Raw genomic sequence first — 16,668 nt, 5'->3', positions numbered from 1 at the left:
ATACGGTATTTGCCGGCGTATAAGACGACCCTTAAACCCAAGAAAAACTTCCTAAAAGTATTAAAAGTAAGTTACTTCTTAAAAGTAAGAGGGGTGCGAATCACTTGTCCCTGAAGCTGGAACAAGTTTCAGCATGCCGTATACCAGCATATAATATGCCTCCCGACTTTTAGGAAGTTTTTCATGGGTTGAAGGGTCGTCTTATATGCCAGCAAATACAGTATATTAACAACTTTAAAGATGAACCATTTTTGTCTTTGAAATATGTAAGTATGCATTATTAATTCCCCAATATATCTTAACATAAAAATACACTGAAGTGACCATTTTGAGTGCCTTAAAATTGTTCTAAAGTCATTCTCAGCAGTATTTTCAGTGGTAGAAAACTTACATTTTTTTGCAGTGTGGGCATTTTGCCAGAGTGTTGAACCTCAGTTCCATCCACTGTAAAATAAATAGAAATGGATTGAAAGAAGAAATTTTTAAAAAGGCAAACTGAAAACTATCCAATCTGATAAAGACATTTCTTCCAGTTTAACTGTTATCAGGAAACACAGAAAAAGCAATAAATTCCCCATGAATCTATCAGCTACCCCTACCCTTAAAATAAAGTTTGGGATCCCCTTTAGAAACAGTTCCCATGGTTTTTTCCCAAAGTTTTGGTGCAATTTCAGTTTGCATCAATGAGACCAAAAGCAATAAGGCTCATTTCTTTCAGCTTTGTGTCTCAATTCACTCCAAGGGAATAAAAATACATTTTCTATGTCTTCACCACTAGCTCTTAAAATAAAAACAAGTTGCTTATTTGGAGAAAATAAGACCTCTCAATATTTGTTTTAATCTCAAAGGCTTTTGAAAATATGATTATTTAAGTTCATGACTACCATCCAACTACTAATTCTTTTTCCTGGGTAAACTCACAAATAAATAAAACAAATTAACTGAACTTAAATCCAAAAACGTGTTCTTCTGTCTTAGATTTTTCTTTTTTTTCTTTTTCTTTTTTTTTTTTTTGGTTTTTGGGCCACACCCAGTGATGCTCAGGGGTTACTCCTGGCTGTCTGCTCAGAAATAGCTCCTGGCAGGCACGGGGGACCATATGGGACACCAGGATTTGAACCAACCACCTTAGGTCCTGGACTGGGCCCAGATTTTTCTATCAATAAAAATACACTTCTAGGGCAGAATTTTTTTTTTTTTTTGGTTTTTGGGCCACACCCATTTGATGCTCAGGGGTTACTCCTGGCTAAGCGCTCAGAAATCGCCCCTGGCTTGGGGGAACCATATGGGACGCCGGGGGATCGAACCGCGGTCCATCCTACGCTAGCGCTTGCAAGGCAGACACCTTACCTCTAGCGCCACCTTCCCGGCCCCAGAATTTTTTAATGTTCTTTATTGTCGCTGTAGATAGGATATTTTCTACAGTGGGCTACAAATAATATGCTTGAAAAAGTTTACTGGTAATAGGTTAAAGTTTTTGAAAGAGTGTGCATAAGTCATAATGAAAATGACAAGTACTAGATGACCATAACCTCAGATGTCAGATATGAAAATAACAAGCCAGAAAATAGTCAAAGCCAAACAAAACAAAGGCTTAGATTCAGACCTCAGAACTGGTATTTCCACAGGAGAGTGGAGCAATAGAAAGGTGGGGGAAGAACTCTGATAGAGAGAGAGGATGAAGGAATTCTAAAATTTTACTGGTGTATATGAAGTGGTGATATATTTTGAAGAGGGGCCCCGAGCACTAGTACAGAAGGTAGGGTGCTTTCCTTGCACATGGCCATCCCAGGTTCAATCCTCGACTTCCCTAGTCTCACCAGGAGTAACAGAGCAGGAGTAACCCCTGAGCACTTTCAGGTGTGGTCCCCAAACAGAAATAAAAACAAGATATACTTTGAAGAGTTATGAAGTTTCATCCCTAATGCATTTATCCTAGAGAGTGAAACATTGCCTCAAAAAATTAAATATTATATCAATAAAAACCATCTTTACCACAAAAACTACATTTTTAAAAATGTCTTCCTTGGGCCAGAGAAATAGTAGAGTGTACTGGGTATTTGCTTTGCATACTTTGCATGGATTTGACCCCCCAGCAACTTATGTGCTCCCTTTAGCACCTTCAAGAGTGATTCCTGAGTGCAGAGCAAAGAATAATCCAAATACAACCAAGAGTGGACCAAAAACAAAATGGGAAAAATGCCTTTCTCACATTTCATCCTCTTTCCTTTTCTACATAATTCCTTATAAATATATATTTTCTGGGATTGGAGCAATAAATAGTACAGTTGGTAGGGATCTTGCCTTGCATATTGACAATATAGATTCAATCCTCACCATCCAATATGGCCCCTGAATCCCCACCCAAATTCCTGAGTGCAAAGGTAGGAGTAATCCTTAAGTAGTTGTAGGTATATTCCAGAATAAAAACAAAACAAAAAGTCATATTTTCTTTACAGCTTGAAAAGAATTGCATTCCATAATTTTAACAGTTTTATTGCCAAAACCTCTATTATAACTGATTTTCAGACCATCCATTTCTCTTCTCATAACTCTAAAACTCAAAGGTTAACAGGGCTTTATTAAATTATGGATAGTCAAAATGTTTTCCACACAACATAAGATAATTCTCAGGAAGTATCTTAGTTATGTTTTTGTAAACAATTCACAATAACTATATTTCATGTAAAAAAAAGCTTGCATCAGTGAATATTTCAGAAGAAAAGTTATTTTTTCAGTTTAGCGATCAAATGTATAAGTTGTATATCAATACATATATATCATCCATGAGGCCATAAAGATAAGTACAGTAGGGAGGAAGCTTGCTTTAAACAGGTCAATCCAGGTTGGATTTCTGGATTGGTCTCTTGAGCCCCACCAAAAAAGATCCCTGAACACTGCTGGTATATACCCCCCCCCCCAGTAGAGAGAAACTTCAATAGAGAGAATCTGTAAGAAAACCATTTTAGCATGAAAGCTCCAACATAAATTGTAATGAAACATTTACTATGCAACTTCAATGGCAGAAAGGTCAGGTTCTATTGGCTAATATTTTTTTTGAGTCTCTTAAAATGTAACATGGAAGAAACTTAAAAACCTGCTTTATTTGGGGTTAATTATATTTAATCTGCATCGATGCCATAATCATACAAGCTAATCATCAAGTCCCCACTTAATTAAGCAGCTATAAGTGGGTAACTGCCATTCTGTCTTGACTTCCCCACTTCCCCACTAGCCAGTCTAAACCTATTGTACTACCCTGAACACAGGAATACCCTCATTTGCCAAAACAAACAAACAAACAAACATCATTCCTTCCTATTGTAGCATCATTATCATAGCTAACAGCCTTCCCATGTTCTCCTTTATGTTGGGAATGCTGGTCACTAAGTCACTTTTTCTAGTTAAGATATAAGAACTTGGGGCCAGAGAGATAGCATGGAGGTAAGGCATTTGCCTTGCATGCAGAAGGTTGGTGGTTCAAATCCTAGCATCCCCCGAGCCTGCCAGGAACGATTTCTGAGCACTGCCGGGTGTGACCCAAAAACCAAAAAAAATATATATATAAGAACTAATCACATTTTAGGTTTGTTTAGGGGCCATACTTGGGCAGTGTTCAGGGCTTTGAGAGCTCAGTGCTCAAAGTGCTCAGAACTCAGTGTTTCAGTACTCAGAATTACTGGATCTGCACTCAGGGATCATTCCTGATTGGACTCAAGAAAACATATGGGGTGCTGGAGATCAAATCGGGGTTCTATTCATATGCAATATAAGTGTCCACAGGCTGTAACATATTTCTAGCTTCCCAACCAATCACATTTGATAGAAACAAATAGTGTAGGTAACACTGAAAGTGCCAGGATTCTTGTTTAAATTTTTTTTAGTGATTCTCTTTTTTTATTATTATTGTTGTGATGACTGAGGGTTGCACACATGTGATTGTGGTGTTATGAACCCCAAACAATCGTGGCTCCAAAATCACACTCCAAGAAGTGGATTCCTGTGGACAGTATGAGTGCAAGACACCACATGGCACCAGTGAGCCATCCCCAAGTCCCTATATAATTGCTTTTATTTTATTTTATTTTAGTTACTAGCTTCAAAAATAACTGTCAACAAAGACTAACCTGAACTTCATTTTCTTCATTTTTTATCTCATATCTAATGAATGATAATTAATGAGAAAATTCTCTCACAGAAAGAACCAAACTTAAATGGACATGTTCACTCTCATTTTATTTTTTTTAAACTTTATTGATTGATTGATTGATTGATTGATTGGTTTCTGAGCCACACCCAGTGACGATCAGGGGTTACTCTTGCTCTGCACTCAGAAATTGACCCTAGCAGGCTGGGGATCATTTGGGATGCTGGGAATCAAACCAGGTCCCTCCCAGGTTGGACGCATGCAAGGCAAATGCCCTACCGCTGTGCTATCTCTCCAGCCCCTCATTTTAAAATAGTTCCGCTTTAGGACCAGGGATAGATGATTTCTAAGATACAACATATGGGGAGTTTGTCTTGCACATAGCCAACCGTGGTTTGATCATCAACATCTGATATGGTCCCCCAGCCCACCATGGGCATAGAACCAGGAGTAAGCTTTGAGGACAACTGGGCTTGGCCAAAAACAAAAATACTACTACTACTTATGCCAGAGCAGTGACGATAGGGCAAGCGGTAGAGCATTTGCCTTGCATATGCTAAACTAGGATGGTCTTCAGTTCAATCTCCTGCTGTCTCATATGGTTCCCCAAGCCAGGGATGATTTCCGAGCGCATAGGCAGGAATAACCCCTGAGGTCACCGGGTGTGGCCCAAAAACAAAAAAAAAGAAAAAAAAGAAAAAAGAAAAATAAACAACCCTCCTATACTCAGAATTTAGAGTTACATGTTTACCACAGCTTCCTATTAATCTTAGAAAAAATGCCATTTCCCTAAACTAGGTGCTTTAGAGTGTTTTCAAAAATATTCTGACTTTCTGTAACGTAGCTTAACCAATGCCATATACTTCATTTGTGTAGCTATCTTTCTCCTTCACCTATTAGAAAGTCTCATAAGGGCAAGAATTGTGATTTCCTGTTTCTCAGCACGTAACCCAGTGTTGACCATCTCTATGTTTGAACAATGAGAGCATCCCACTTATAATGTGCCACCAGCATAAATCATGGCAACTTTAGAATAGACAATATAATTGAGCAATCAAACTAGCTAATTGTAAAGAGGATATCACTGAGGTGAAATGAAAACAAATGAGACTCAGAGATTCATTTTTGTTTGGGTGCTCTCCAAGCAGAGCTCAGGGAACCATGCAATGATCCTTGGACTATTGAGTCACATGGTCCAAAGCTTGAACTCTCAAGTCACACCTGGCCTATAGGATAGACTAAGAGAAGCTGAAGGGACTGTACAATGCTGGGGATCAAATTTAGGTTCTTGTACATGCAACCACACTTCCCTGAGCCTTCTGTTACATCCCATTTTTTGAAGATTTTTATAGTATTTCAAAATATAATAATCTGTTTATTTTCAAGAAAGGAAAGGATACTATGTGTATTGAATATACAGTTAATTCATCAATTTACTTTATATCAGTGCCTACAGTTTACTGTTCTAAATTGAGCCAATATATAGTGATTTTTGTTTTATTTTCTTTCATTAAATAGTATCTTTATTTAAGCACCATGATTACACGTTTGTAGTTGGGTTCAATCATAAAAAGTACTCCCTCCTTCACCAGTACAATTTTCCCACCACGAAGAGGAAGGTGAGGGGAATAGTGATTTTTCAAAAGACCCTTGAGCACTGCCAGTGTGGCCAAAAAACCAAAATGCAAAAAAAGGGGGGGGGACTTGTTGGGGCTAAAGATATAGCACAAAAAAAGTGGAACACATGCCTGGCTATCAGATTCTAATCTCATTCTACATGACATCCCTTATTACCCAACAAAGCTAAGTGTAACCCTACTGGCCCCTGAACACCACCAGGGGGCACTAATGACTTCAGCAATTGCATTTTTCCAGCTGTATTCATCCCACAGTCCCTGGCATTGAACTACACCTTGGGTGTCACTGGGACTGATTTCTGGGCCTCCTAAACATTAGATCCCCCAAATAGAAATCAATGTGCTGCCTTTTCTCAAGTCTATCTTCAAATGCAAGGACTTAGTCATTTATTAATTTTTAAGAAAATGTAATTCATTTTACTAAATAAATCCAAGAAAATTAAATAAAATTGGACAATCTCATTGGAATTATTGCAAAAAGATTTAAAAATGGGTAATGACGTAAGTACAAAGAACAGTATAGATTTAAATATTTAAACACTGATGAATGGAGGCTCATCAATGAGTTGAATTAATGAAAGTTGTTCCAGAAATTGATCACCTTCAGAGAGAAAAAGCACATTGATTTATATCAAGTAAGAACAAATGTTTAAGGTACAGAAGCTACCATGTGATTTCAAAATTAAATACTTATAAACACATGAAATTGAGTTGTAAAGGCTTCTCTCTACATTTCAAACTGAATCCCTCCTCCCTTTCTAACACATACAAGAGAAGAATGTTTTCTGAAAAGAAACAGTGCGAATATAAATGAAATTAAATAAAAATCTAAAAAGTGGAAGGAATCTTCATCCCTACCAGCTTCCTTAACTCCTAGAATGTGCAGGCATGCTCCCAGACATAACTCTGGAATAAAAATTCTAGAAAAGTGTGCCCCACAGGAAGTGGCACTAAATAAATACTTATTAACACTAATGGTTGACAAATCTTCTAAAGAAAAGAGATGGGAAAAGAAAAAGGAAGAGAAAAAGAGAAAAAGAAGGAGGTTAAGGAGGGAGGGGAATGGAAGAAATAAGGAGAGAAATTTACTATTTACTGTAAACAGTCAGTATAATTACAGCCAATGTAATTACAAACCCAATATAAATAGAACCCAGCAAAATCTCTATCACACACAAACACAGGAGAAAAGATAAAACAAAAGGCAAACCTCAGAACAAATACAGAATAGCATCTTAAGGATGGCATAAATAAAAGAATGCTATTTGAAAAATAAAAACATAATCAGATAATAAAAGAATACACTTTAAAATAGGGGGCATTGTGGTGGGAATGTTGCAAGGGTGAAGGGGGGGTGTTTTTTTTTATGACTGAAACCCAACTACAATCATGTTTGTAATCATGGTGTTTAAATAAAGATATTATTACAAAAATAAAATTAAAAATTAAGATTGATCTTGGCTGAGGAATATGGAAGCTTCAAGGACTAAATCACAGCCTGAATGGTCCAGACCCTGAGACCAATCCCCAGCACTGCTGGGAAAAGATCTCTGGGAGCACAACTGGAAAGGCCTCTGACGTAAAAGAGAACTTTCATTTAGGTTATCTGAAACTCATATTTTTTTACTTTAAAAGATATAGTTGATGATAAGGAGGCCTAAACATCACCAGAGGTCAACCTGAACACAAAGCCAAGAATAGACTGAAGATCTGTGGGAAAGACCCACCAGCCTCCACTCCCAAATAAAGATTAAAGAAGGACACCAATAAAGTGAAAGACCAAAACTAAAAAGGAAATACATTCTAACTGAGGAATATGGTAAGAAAATAATCCAAGAATTCAGGCACTTGCTTCACATAAACCTAACTATGGTTTGATTCTAATATATGAGAATTTAGTATGGGCAAGAGTGTTGTGAGCATGGAACCAGAAATAGCCCTTGAGCACTGCTGGATCACTCAAACTCCACTTCCAAAAAGAAAATCAATTCAGATAGATGATAGAATATAGATCAAACTTAAAGAGTTCTAGAAGGAGAACAAAAATACGAAGAGTACTAGAAAGGCCACCTATGAGTTCACAAAGATTCACATTCTAATACAATATAAGACCAGAGGAAAAAACAAGAAGAAAAGACAAAATAAGAGAGGGAAAAAATAGAGCACACAAAAAGGACCAGGAGGCAGATCTTATCAAATGTGGATAAAAGCCTTTAAATTTATGAGGGGAAATAATTGACCTCTAATTCCTCCTCTAGAAAGCTGTAATTCTGCATCTGGACCAATTATAAAATGAAGATGAGATAAGATTAGAACTCATTTGAAAGGGAAAAGCATACAATTTATTTCCTTTTTGCCTTCTCTTCAAAGGCTAAAGGAAGAAGAACTCCTAAAAAAAAAAAAGAATGAAAGAAAGAAAGAAAGAAAAGAAAAAAGGATTATCCAGAGTTGTGCCACATGAGAGCCGCATCACAGAGAGCTGAAAGGAATCCTAAAGTTCCTAATGAAGACAACTCCCAGATAAAAACTGTGGTTAAAAGTAATAATAAGTGGTGGCCGGAGCGATAGCCAAGTGATAGGGCATTTGCCTGGAATGCACTGACGTTGGATGGACCACAGTACCAATCCCCCAGCATCCCATATGGTCCCTCAAACCAGGAGTGATTTCTGAGCACATAGCCAGGAGTAACCCCTAAACAACACTGGGTATGGCCCAAAAACCAAAACCAAACCAAACCAACACAAAACAAAAACAAAAGTAATAATAAGTGATAGATTCCCTGATATGTTTGACTACATGAACTGAAATTCTCTTGATCTATAAAATATGAAAAAGACAAATAATTTTGACATAGAAATATTTAAAAATCTAAAAGGAAAGGTTAACTATTAACAATCCCCCCAAAATACAAAAGGCACACAAAAGTAAAAATTATTTACTCGGCTGTGAAAATAATTTCCCTAAATAAACAGATAAACTCTTTTAATTCCACTAATAATATAGGGAAAGATCTGAGGATAAGGGTGATAGATAAATCTTCATCCAGATTTTTTCAGTACAAAAGGCAATGTCAAAAATGTTGAAGTTAATCAAAAGAAGAACGAATGAACAATTTTGGTACAATACCAAAATACCAAATGTCAGAAGAGCAGCTAAAAGACTTGAAATTATTTGGAGGAATGGATCTTGGGAATAAATTATATATAGAAGACAAACCCCATTTTTTCTAGAAGCTTAATAATTCTTTATTTAAATAGATTTGCATGGTCCCATAGACTCAATCTATTCTCAAAAGAGATGGAAACCAAGCCATAAAAAATGATAGGTACTTCAACATGCAACATGACCATCTTGGGAGGGAGGGGAGGCAAGTTCCTGCTTATTAAGCCATTACCTTCTGCACCCACAATTGCTGCTTTGCCCGTAGTACTGCCTCACCACTCATCTACATCTCTCCTCAGAGACACCAATCAGACCAAAACTCCGGGTATTCCGGTATTTTGGCTGACATCACCAGGATATTTTGGAGGGAGAAGGGGCACCCTCTCCCTGCCTTGTCATACTGTAGTTTCCATATTTTGGAAATCAAAACTACAACCCACAAAAAGCCACAGTATCAGCAATAGACTTTGGAATTCCTGGACCACATGGCCCTGTAACAACTCCAGTTTTTTTTTTTTTTTTTATACTGTCATCCCCGTAATAACACATCAATTTAGACACTAATGTGTAACTGAAGCCACTTAATGTTAGAAACCAAAAAAAGGAATAAAATGATAGAAACCAGAACTTAGTAAACTTTCTGACAAATCAAAATTATAATAATCATTTTAAAATGTTTTATACTCATGGCCTAGGTTTGCTAAGTGATAGTCTTTTTTTTTTGGTCACACCCGGCAGTGCTCAGGAGTGCTCACCTGTGCTCACCTGGCTGTCTGCTCAGAAATAGCTCCTGGCAGGCACAGGGGACCACCTGGGACACCGGGATTCAAACCAACCTCCTTAGGTCCTGGATTGGCTGCTTGCAAGGCAAACACTGCTGTGCTATCTCTCCGGGCCCGCTAAGTGATATTCTTATGACACGTGTCTGATTACTCACCAGAAATGTGTTTCCACAGTGTCCACACACGACCCTGGTTCCTTCTGGTTGGCTTGGCAACGCAGGTTGAGCTGACTGTTCAGAAATAAGCATTGCTGGGCCAAGGTTAATTATGCGTCTACTATGAAAGAGAAAGACATCAACTGCATTATTCCAAAAATGAACTGAGAGCTAAATCTTCAATATACAATTCGAAACGAGGGCTACAGCAGAGTTTGGCTCAATTTATAGAAAACAGAAATAGGCAACATTTCAAAGTTAAAAAAAATATGTTTTTTTTTTTGTGAGAGAATTAAATAACTTCAGAAGTGATTTATCTGTAATTTTCAACTTTTTATAAATGTAAATCATCCTATAATTTTAGAACAGAAAATGTCATTCCCTAGAGAGGAATACAAATTAATTTGATGATTGAGTAAATCCAAATATTTTTTTAATATTTTTTAAAATACTTTAATATTTTAATATTATTATTTAATGGTTTTTTTGGATTTGGTGTTCAAGTCTGATCATTTTTTATTTTATTTAATGTTTTAATACATGGAAATGCATATATATATATGACAAGAAAGTACAAAAGTCTTGATTTTCAATCTAAGTTCTCAGAGCAGACAGGAATTCTTTGATGCCATTTAAGCAGATTTAAACAAAAAAGAAAATCAGAAAATCCTTTCATTCTGTTCTCTAGCCTCTCATCAGATGAGTCTTCAAATGATTCATATCATGACCCAAAGGCTAGAGAACATAATGAAAAACATAGTTAAGGTTGTGATATATTTGTATCTTAGATCATCTATAATAGCACTTGACATGGGTAAATAATTCAGAATTTATTGTGCAGATTATGCTAAGCAAAGAAATTAATGTTGCATGCAGTGGTGTATAGAATACCAATTAAAACACTTGTAGGTCAAGTTGAATGTTTATAAAAGGTAAATTAAGTGGCCTCCCAGCAGTGCTGAAGAGGCTTGGGCCACTCCCAGCAACACCCAATGCATCAATGCAAGTCTAATGGGTTCAGTGCATAGCCAGGTTATGGGGCGTAATCATCCTTTAAAGCCATGTTTAGGGGCCACTAGTGCTCAGACAGTGCTCTGGGGGTCAGAGGAAGACATTGTGACAGAAATTAAACTGAGGATTCTCAACATGCGCTCCAACCCTTGAATCTTTCTCCCAGCCACAAGTGGACATTTTAAAATAGTTAAAATGACATTGATTTACTATAGTGCATGATGCACTTACATAATATCAAAAAAAAAATCTCTTGATGATCTTATAAAAATCTATTATATTCAGGCTAAGAATTTCATTCCTTTAACAAAGAATAAGTCCTGTGATTGCTTTGCAGATAAAGATAATTCAGAACAAAATCTCCTTATAACCAGTCTTTAGTAAATGCTTGTTGAATGGACAAATGAAAGAATAACTGAATTTTTCTCTTACCAGTTGGGTCTCGGACATCCTATTCTCCGAGACGTATCTTTACAAATGAGGAGACAATTACAAGGACATCTAACATATTTCTTTCCTGTTGGGGGATTTTTGATTGGCTAGATAAGGGAAAATGCAAACACAAAATATTAGCCGAAGTACAGACTGTCAAAAATTACTTGTAACTTAAAAGGAAATAATTCCTTGAAAACTAAGAATTATAATACTACTAAAGCATAGTCTATGGAAAAGTGCCCACAATAGCTCAATTGTGGGCAAACATCCTGTGAAGTTTGGAGAGTTGTAGAAGGGCATGATTCAAAATTAGTTTATAGTGGCCTTTTAATATATATTTAGTGTTATTCTTTTTAAAGTTCATAAAACAAGGGCAGCCAAGTGCATTCACTGAGGGCTCGTTCCATCTGGGAAGACCCAATTTAATCAGAAGAATAAAAGGAAGAACAGGTAAAAAATTAGAATTAGGGGCGGAGAGATGGCATGGAGGTGGGGCATCTGCCTTGCATGCAGAAGGATGGTGGTTCGAATCCCGGCATCCCTTATGGTCCCCTGAGCCTGCCAGGAGCAATTTCTGAGCATGGAGCCAGGAGTAACCCCTGAGTGCTGCCAGTGTGACCCAAAAACAAAAAAAAATTTTTTTTGAGTTAAAGTTCACTCAGTATATTTATAACAACCAAAAAAAAAAAATATACCACCACTTCGAGTAGCTTTTGTTTTGTTTTATTTGGAGGCCATAATTGGTCATGTTCTGAGGTTACTCCTGGCTCTGCATTCAGGAATTACTCCTGATAGTGCTTGGGAGACCATATGAGATGCTGGAGATTGAACCCAGGTCATCCACATGTAAGGCAAATAACCGACCCATGGTATTTTCTCTTGCTCTGTTGCCAACCCTGCTAGTAGCTTTTAATACTTGCAATTTTTTAACTTCACAGAAGTTTCAAAGCAAGAATAATACCAAAGATAACACACTACACTAGAATTTAAAATAACCCACGATGGCACTGAGAAAAATAAGCTAAGTCTAAGCCCAAAGTGAGGGGAAATTAAAAAAGCTAAACTTCACAAATATAAGATTGTAGTATTTTATGTAATATATCCAGCAAAACAGAATTGGGGATCATTCTTTTGTTTTGTTTTGTTTTGTTTTGTTTTGGGGTCACACCCAGCAGTCCTCATGGTTACTCCTGGCTCTGTGCTCAGAAATTCCTCCTGGCAGTTCAGGGGATCATATGGGATATGGGGCTCAAACCCTTTTTTGTTCTGGGTCAACAACATGCAAGGCAAATGACTGTGCTATGACTCCAGCCCCAAAGGAATTATTCCTTTTTAAAAAAAAAAAAAAAAACAACAACTTTATTTATTGATTAATTGATTGGTTTTTGGGCCACACCCAGCTGTGCCCAGAGGTTACTCCTGTTTCTGCACTCAGAAATTGCCCCTGCAGGGTGGGGGACCATATGGGATGCTGGAAATCAACCTGGTCGCTCCTAGGTGGGCCACATGCAAGGGATCTCTCTGGCCCCATGAGATCATTTCTATATATCCAAAAATGTCCATGAGCTAAATGTGTGTTTGGTATATGGCAAGATTTGTTCTTCTCTTTTATTCTTACCTAACTTCCAGACCTCAGTTGAATACATTTTAAATCAAATGAATTGAACTAGATTTTAAGCCCTGATTCTCAGCATTGGTCCACAATGTCATATTTGGCCTGCAGTGAAATGGCATGCAGGAAGAGGGCATGGGGGTGGGAGGAATGGCATTGTCTTTACATACAAGATTTTATAATCTTGGCCAAATATACTTGGATGTCAGACAATATGGTGCACTTTACCACTGAAACCCCCAAAAAATCCTTTTACGGTGAGATTACAACTATAATCAAAAGAGGAAACCATCATTTAGAGAAGGCCCCAAGGCTACTAATAAGTAGAGGTAGGTTTCCATCCCTGGTGTGTGAAGCTCCAAGTGTACTAATATTTATACAGCGAAAAATCTATATTTCCCTGAGAGTTTTCCATTATTTTGGCCTATAAACTAGTCTCCTTCAGTCTGAAATTTCATATTTTCAAAGATTTACTAAAATGTGTCTTCATTTGTCTGTATTTTGGACACAGTTTCTCTCTCCCTCTCTCTCTCTCTCTCTCTCTCTCTTTCTCTCTCTCTCTCTCTCTCTCTCTCTCTCTCTCTCTCTCTCTCTCTCTCTCTCTCTCTCTTACACACACACACACACACACACACACACACACACACACACAGAGTTCTCTTCCCAATGGTCTTGTTTTGTTTTGCTCTATTTTGTTACTCTACTTAAGAATATCAAATTCCTGTCAGTAGAGGCTGCTCAAAAGGCAGATCTACTGATACCCTATTTCCGGAGATGTGGAAAGAAATCACAGTAAAACTGAATGGGGGGAGGATGGTAGGGACCATAAAGGAATGTTCTGTTGGGCCCTTGTTCACTTCATCTGTTCTTTTCAACCTAGAATTCTAGAGAGAAGCCCCTAGTGGCTTAACCCCTCTTCATTCACAGACAAAAGATTGAATTACACTGTAAATGTTAGCAAGTCATAAGTTAAATCAGCTCTCAATGTTTTTAGTATAATTCCACAAAAGGCAATCAGTAAGATACAGTTCATATTTTCAGGAATATTTACAATTATTTTTACTTATAGGAGTAGTAATGATATAAAAATGTCAGCACATTTTTCTTTATATCTAAAATATATGAACTCAACACTGCTTTAGATTGAGGCTGTTGGCAAAATCCAGACAGGTTAAGCTTTGTGCAAAATCAAATTAATTTTCTGTCCTTAGTTTCGAATGCAAGAGCAAATTTTAAAGCCCATCTAGAATGGATGGAGATATGAGAGAATAAATCTTTAAAAAATAACTTTTCAGAGAATAAATCAGCAATAACATCCAATCCAAGGAAAACTTGCATGCAAGTATTTTTACAATTCCTATTTGGCAAACAATTGTTATCTGCTTATGAGCTCTAGAAAAGGTACACTATAAAGTTTAATAGCAAATAAGTTTAGTAGTAATTGAATTTACTAATCACTTTATTATCTTGTAAAAAAAATAAAGGTTTTTGTAGGTACCTCCCAACGTATTATAAAGTCCTTCAAATAATGTTCCCTTACAGTAAAAAACAATTCACATTAAAGTATATTGTTTCATGACTGAAGATCTGGTTTTGTAAGTCACTTTACTTCCACTAGGGGCCACAAGCAGCAGTGCTTGAAGATACGGGATACTGGAGATAAAACCCAAGACCACCATATGCAAAGCATGAGCTCTAGTCCCCTTTGAACTATCTCCCAGTCCTATAGTTTAATTTCAGTTTTTTTCCATAAAGTATAGAAAACCCAATATCAAATATTTTAGAATGTAGATTTTAGTGGAAAGTAAATGAGAAGGAAAGGAGCTCCCACAGGGAGGAACTTTGTATAAACTAAGTTCCAATATCTACTTTTATGGTTCTTAGAAACATAATCACTAGCTGACTTTTAAAGATTTTTCTAAAAAAAAAAAAAAAAAAAAGTACAAGTACTAAAAACTAAGTTAAAGCTTAAAGATTTTGTCATTGAAATTTTTTAACCAAACCTAACATGAGAACAAAAATATATTTAGTGCAACAGTTTGTTATTTGAAAGTACAAATTTTCCTTAAAATATTATTTCTGTTCCCTAAGTTCAATTTTTTTTAAATAAAAGGGGGGGTGGAGGACTTTCAATTTTTTTAACATTTCACTAAAATCATATCAAGGAAATAAAATAAAAAACTAATCTCTTTGTAAGCATCTTGGCATTAACGGGTGCTTAATCACAAAAGTTTTATCAGAAAAATGATAGAAAAATCACAGAAATCCTACATATGAAAAACAAATCTGAAAACGTTTTCAACATAATAAGTTCAAAGTACACATTTTGAGTTAAAAATGTTTCATTAGTGAAAATCAATGTTGATTCAGTCATGGTGTAGACAGACACTAAAGATAAATATTTTTTACCAGTCTCATTTTAGGATCAAGGACAGTGGATAGTGGTGGGGCACTTTACATACATTAAGTCCTGAATTCGAGACCTAGCCCTACAAAGTAAAATAAGTAGATTATCATTTCATTTTAGAACACAAAGAGTACATTTACCTATTATATTTAGGTTTAACCTGAAGTGCTTTTAATTCCTGGAGGAATTTAAATAGCTGGAAGCATTTTTGTATAAAACAAATAAGCATAGGAGAAAGAAAGTATTAAAAATGAAACTGAATAATACACTGAATCTGGAGCACATTCAATATGAATGTGGTAAACAGCCAATCTAGAAGAGAAATAAATAAGATTCATTTTTATGATTGAATGAATGAATGAATGAAATGAATTCATTTCCTCCTCTCACAGTAAAACATTGCTTTGTGCAGACTCTGCAAAAATTAATAACAATGTTATTATTCCCTTTAAGAAACTACAGCTGTGCCTCTACAAGGACAAGGAACTTCTGCACACAGACCTTTAATATGTCAACATGACACTCCCTCCCTTCTTTGATCAGTTCCCCTCTTTTATCATGTCTCTTTCCTAAGCCAGATACAATAATGGGAAGCTACATGTGATTTTGATAAATGAGTTTATGTGTAGCATGATAAAGTAAGAACAATGAGTTCGAGACTTACTTGAACTGAATATCCACAGGACTCGAGATAATCCAAGATGATGGACCAGCTGGCCTATGGATAACGCTCCATTTCACTGTGCCCTCATTATAATATATTTGCATGCTAAGTATCACACCCACCTGCTCTAGTTTCCAGTTTCCAGAACAACCCCATAAAGTGATCAAATATGGTTAAAATCCATGTGACAGGTACTGCAGGACACCACAATTCCCTCACCCCAACCCACCTGGCCACTGTATTTATTCACAAATTATCCCATCCCTCATTCCAATAACTGAACCTATTTCTATACCTATAGAGACTAGATATTAGCACTGAAATGGCACTTTTCTCTGAGGAATATACCCTTGACTCTTTATGTAGTCTTGCCTTTTTATACCTGCACTCTGATCCTTAAATATATATAATTCTTTAAATAACCTTGTAATGGCCTTCCTTTTACTGGTTGCCACTTGAATTCTAGCTGAGATTTCTGCTTTCCCCATGAAAGTTTCTGCTTTTTTGCTAAACTTTTTAAAAAGCCTATTAGCTTCTGTATACTCCCTTTGCTAGCTGGTAGGCCTCTAGGAATGTGATTTTCAAACAGGAGTTGGAGATGAAGAGAGAACATCGTTTAGGACCAGATGGCTGGGACATCCCATGTGGGTGTAGA

At 36.6% G+C, this 16,668-nt stretch overlaps 1 protein-coding gene across 1 annotated transcript in view; it reads right to left on the bottom strand.

Annotated features, from left to right (window-relative positions):
- The window catches only part of PIP4P2 (phosphatidylinositol-4,5-bisphosphate 4-phosphatase 2), a 523,645-nt gene that overhangs the window by 13,886 nt on the left and 493,091 nt on the right, over positions 1–16,668 (bottom strand). Inside the window, exons 4-6 of the mRNA XM_049782130.1 lie at positions 11,328–11,434; positions 9,885–10,005; positions 392–444 (exon numbers count right to left, since the gene is read on the bottom strand). Coding sequence (XP_049638087.1) covers positions 392–444; positions 9,885–10,005; positions 11,328–11,434 — 281 coding nt within the window. The remainder of the gene's footprint in view (positions 1–391; positions 445–9,884; positions 10,006–11,327; positions 11,435–16,668) is intronic.

The sequence above is a fragment of the Suncus etruscus genome, chromosome 10 (genome assembly GCF_024139225.1).
Source record: "Suncus etruscus isolate mSunEtr1 chromosome 10, mSunEtr1.pri.cur, whole genome shotgun sequence".
Classification (NCBI taxonomy): Eukaryota; Metazoa; Chordata; class Mammalia; order Eulipotyphla; family Soricidae; genus Suncus; species Suncus etruscus.
Note: the sequence above shows the minus strand (reverse complement) of the source record. Positions and strands in the feature narration are given on the sequence as shown.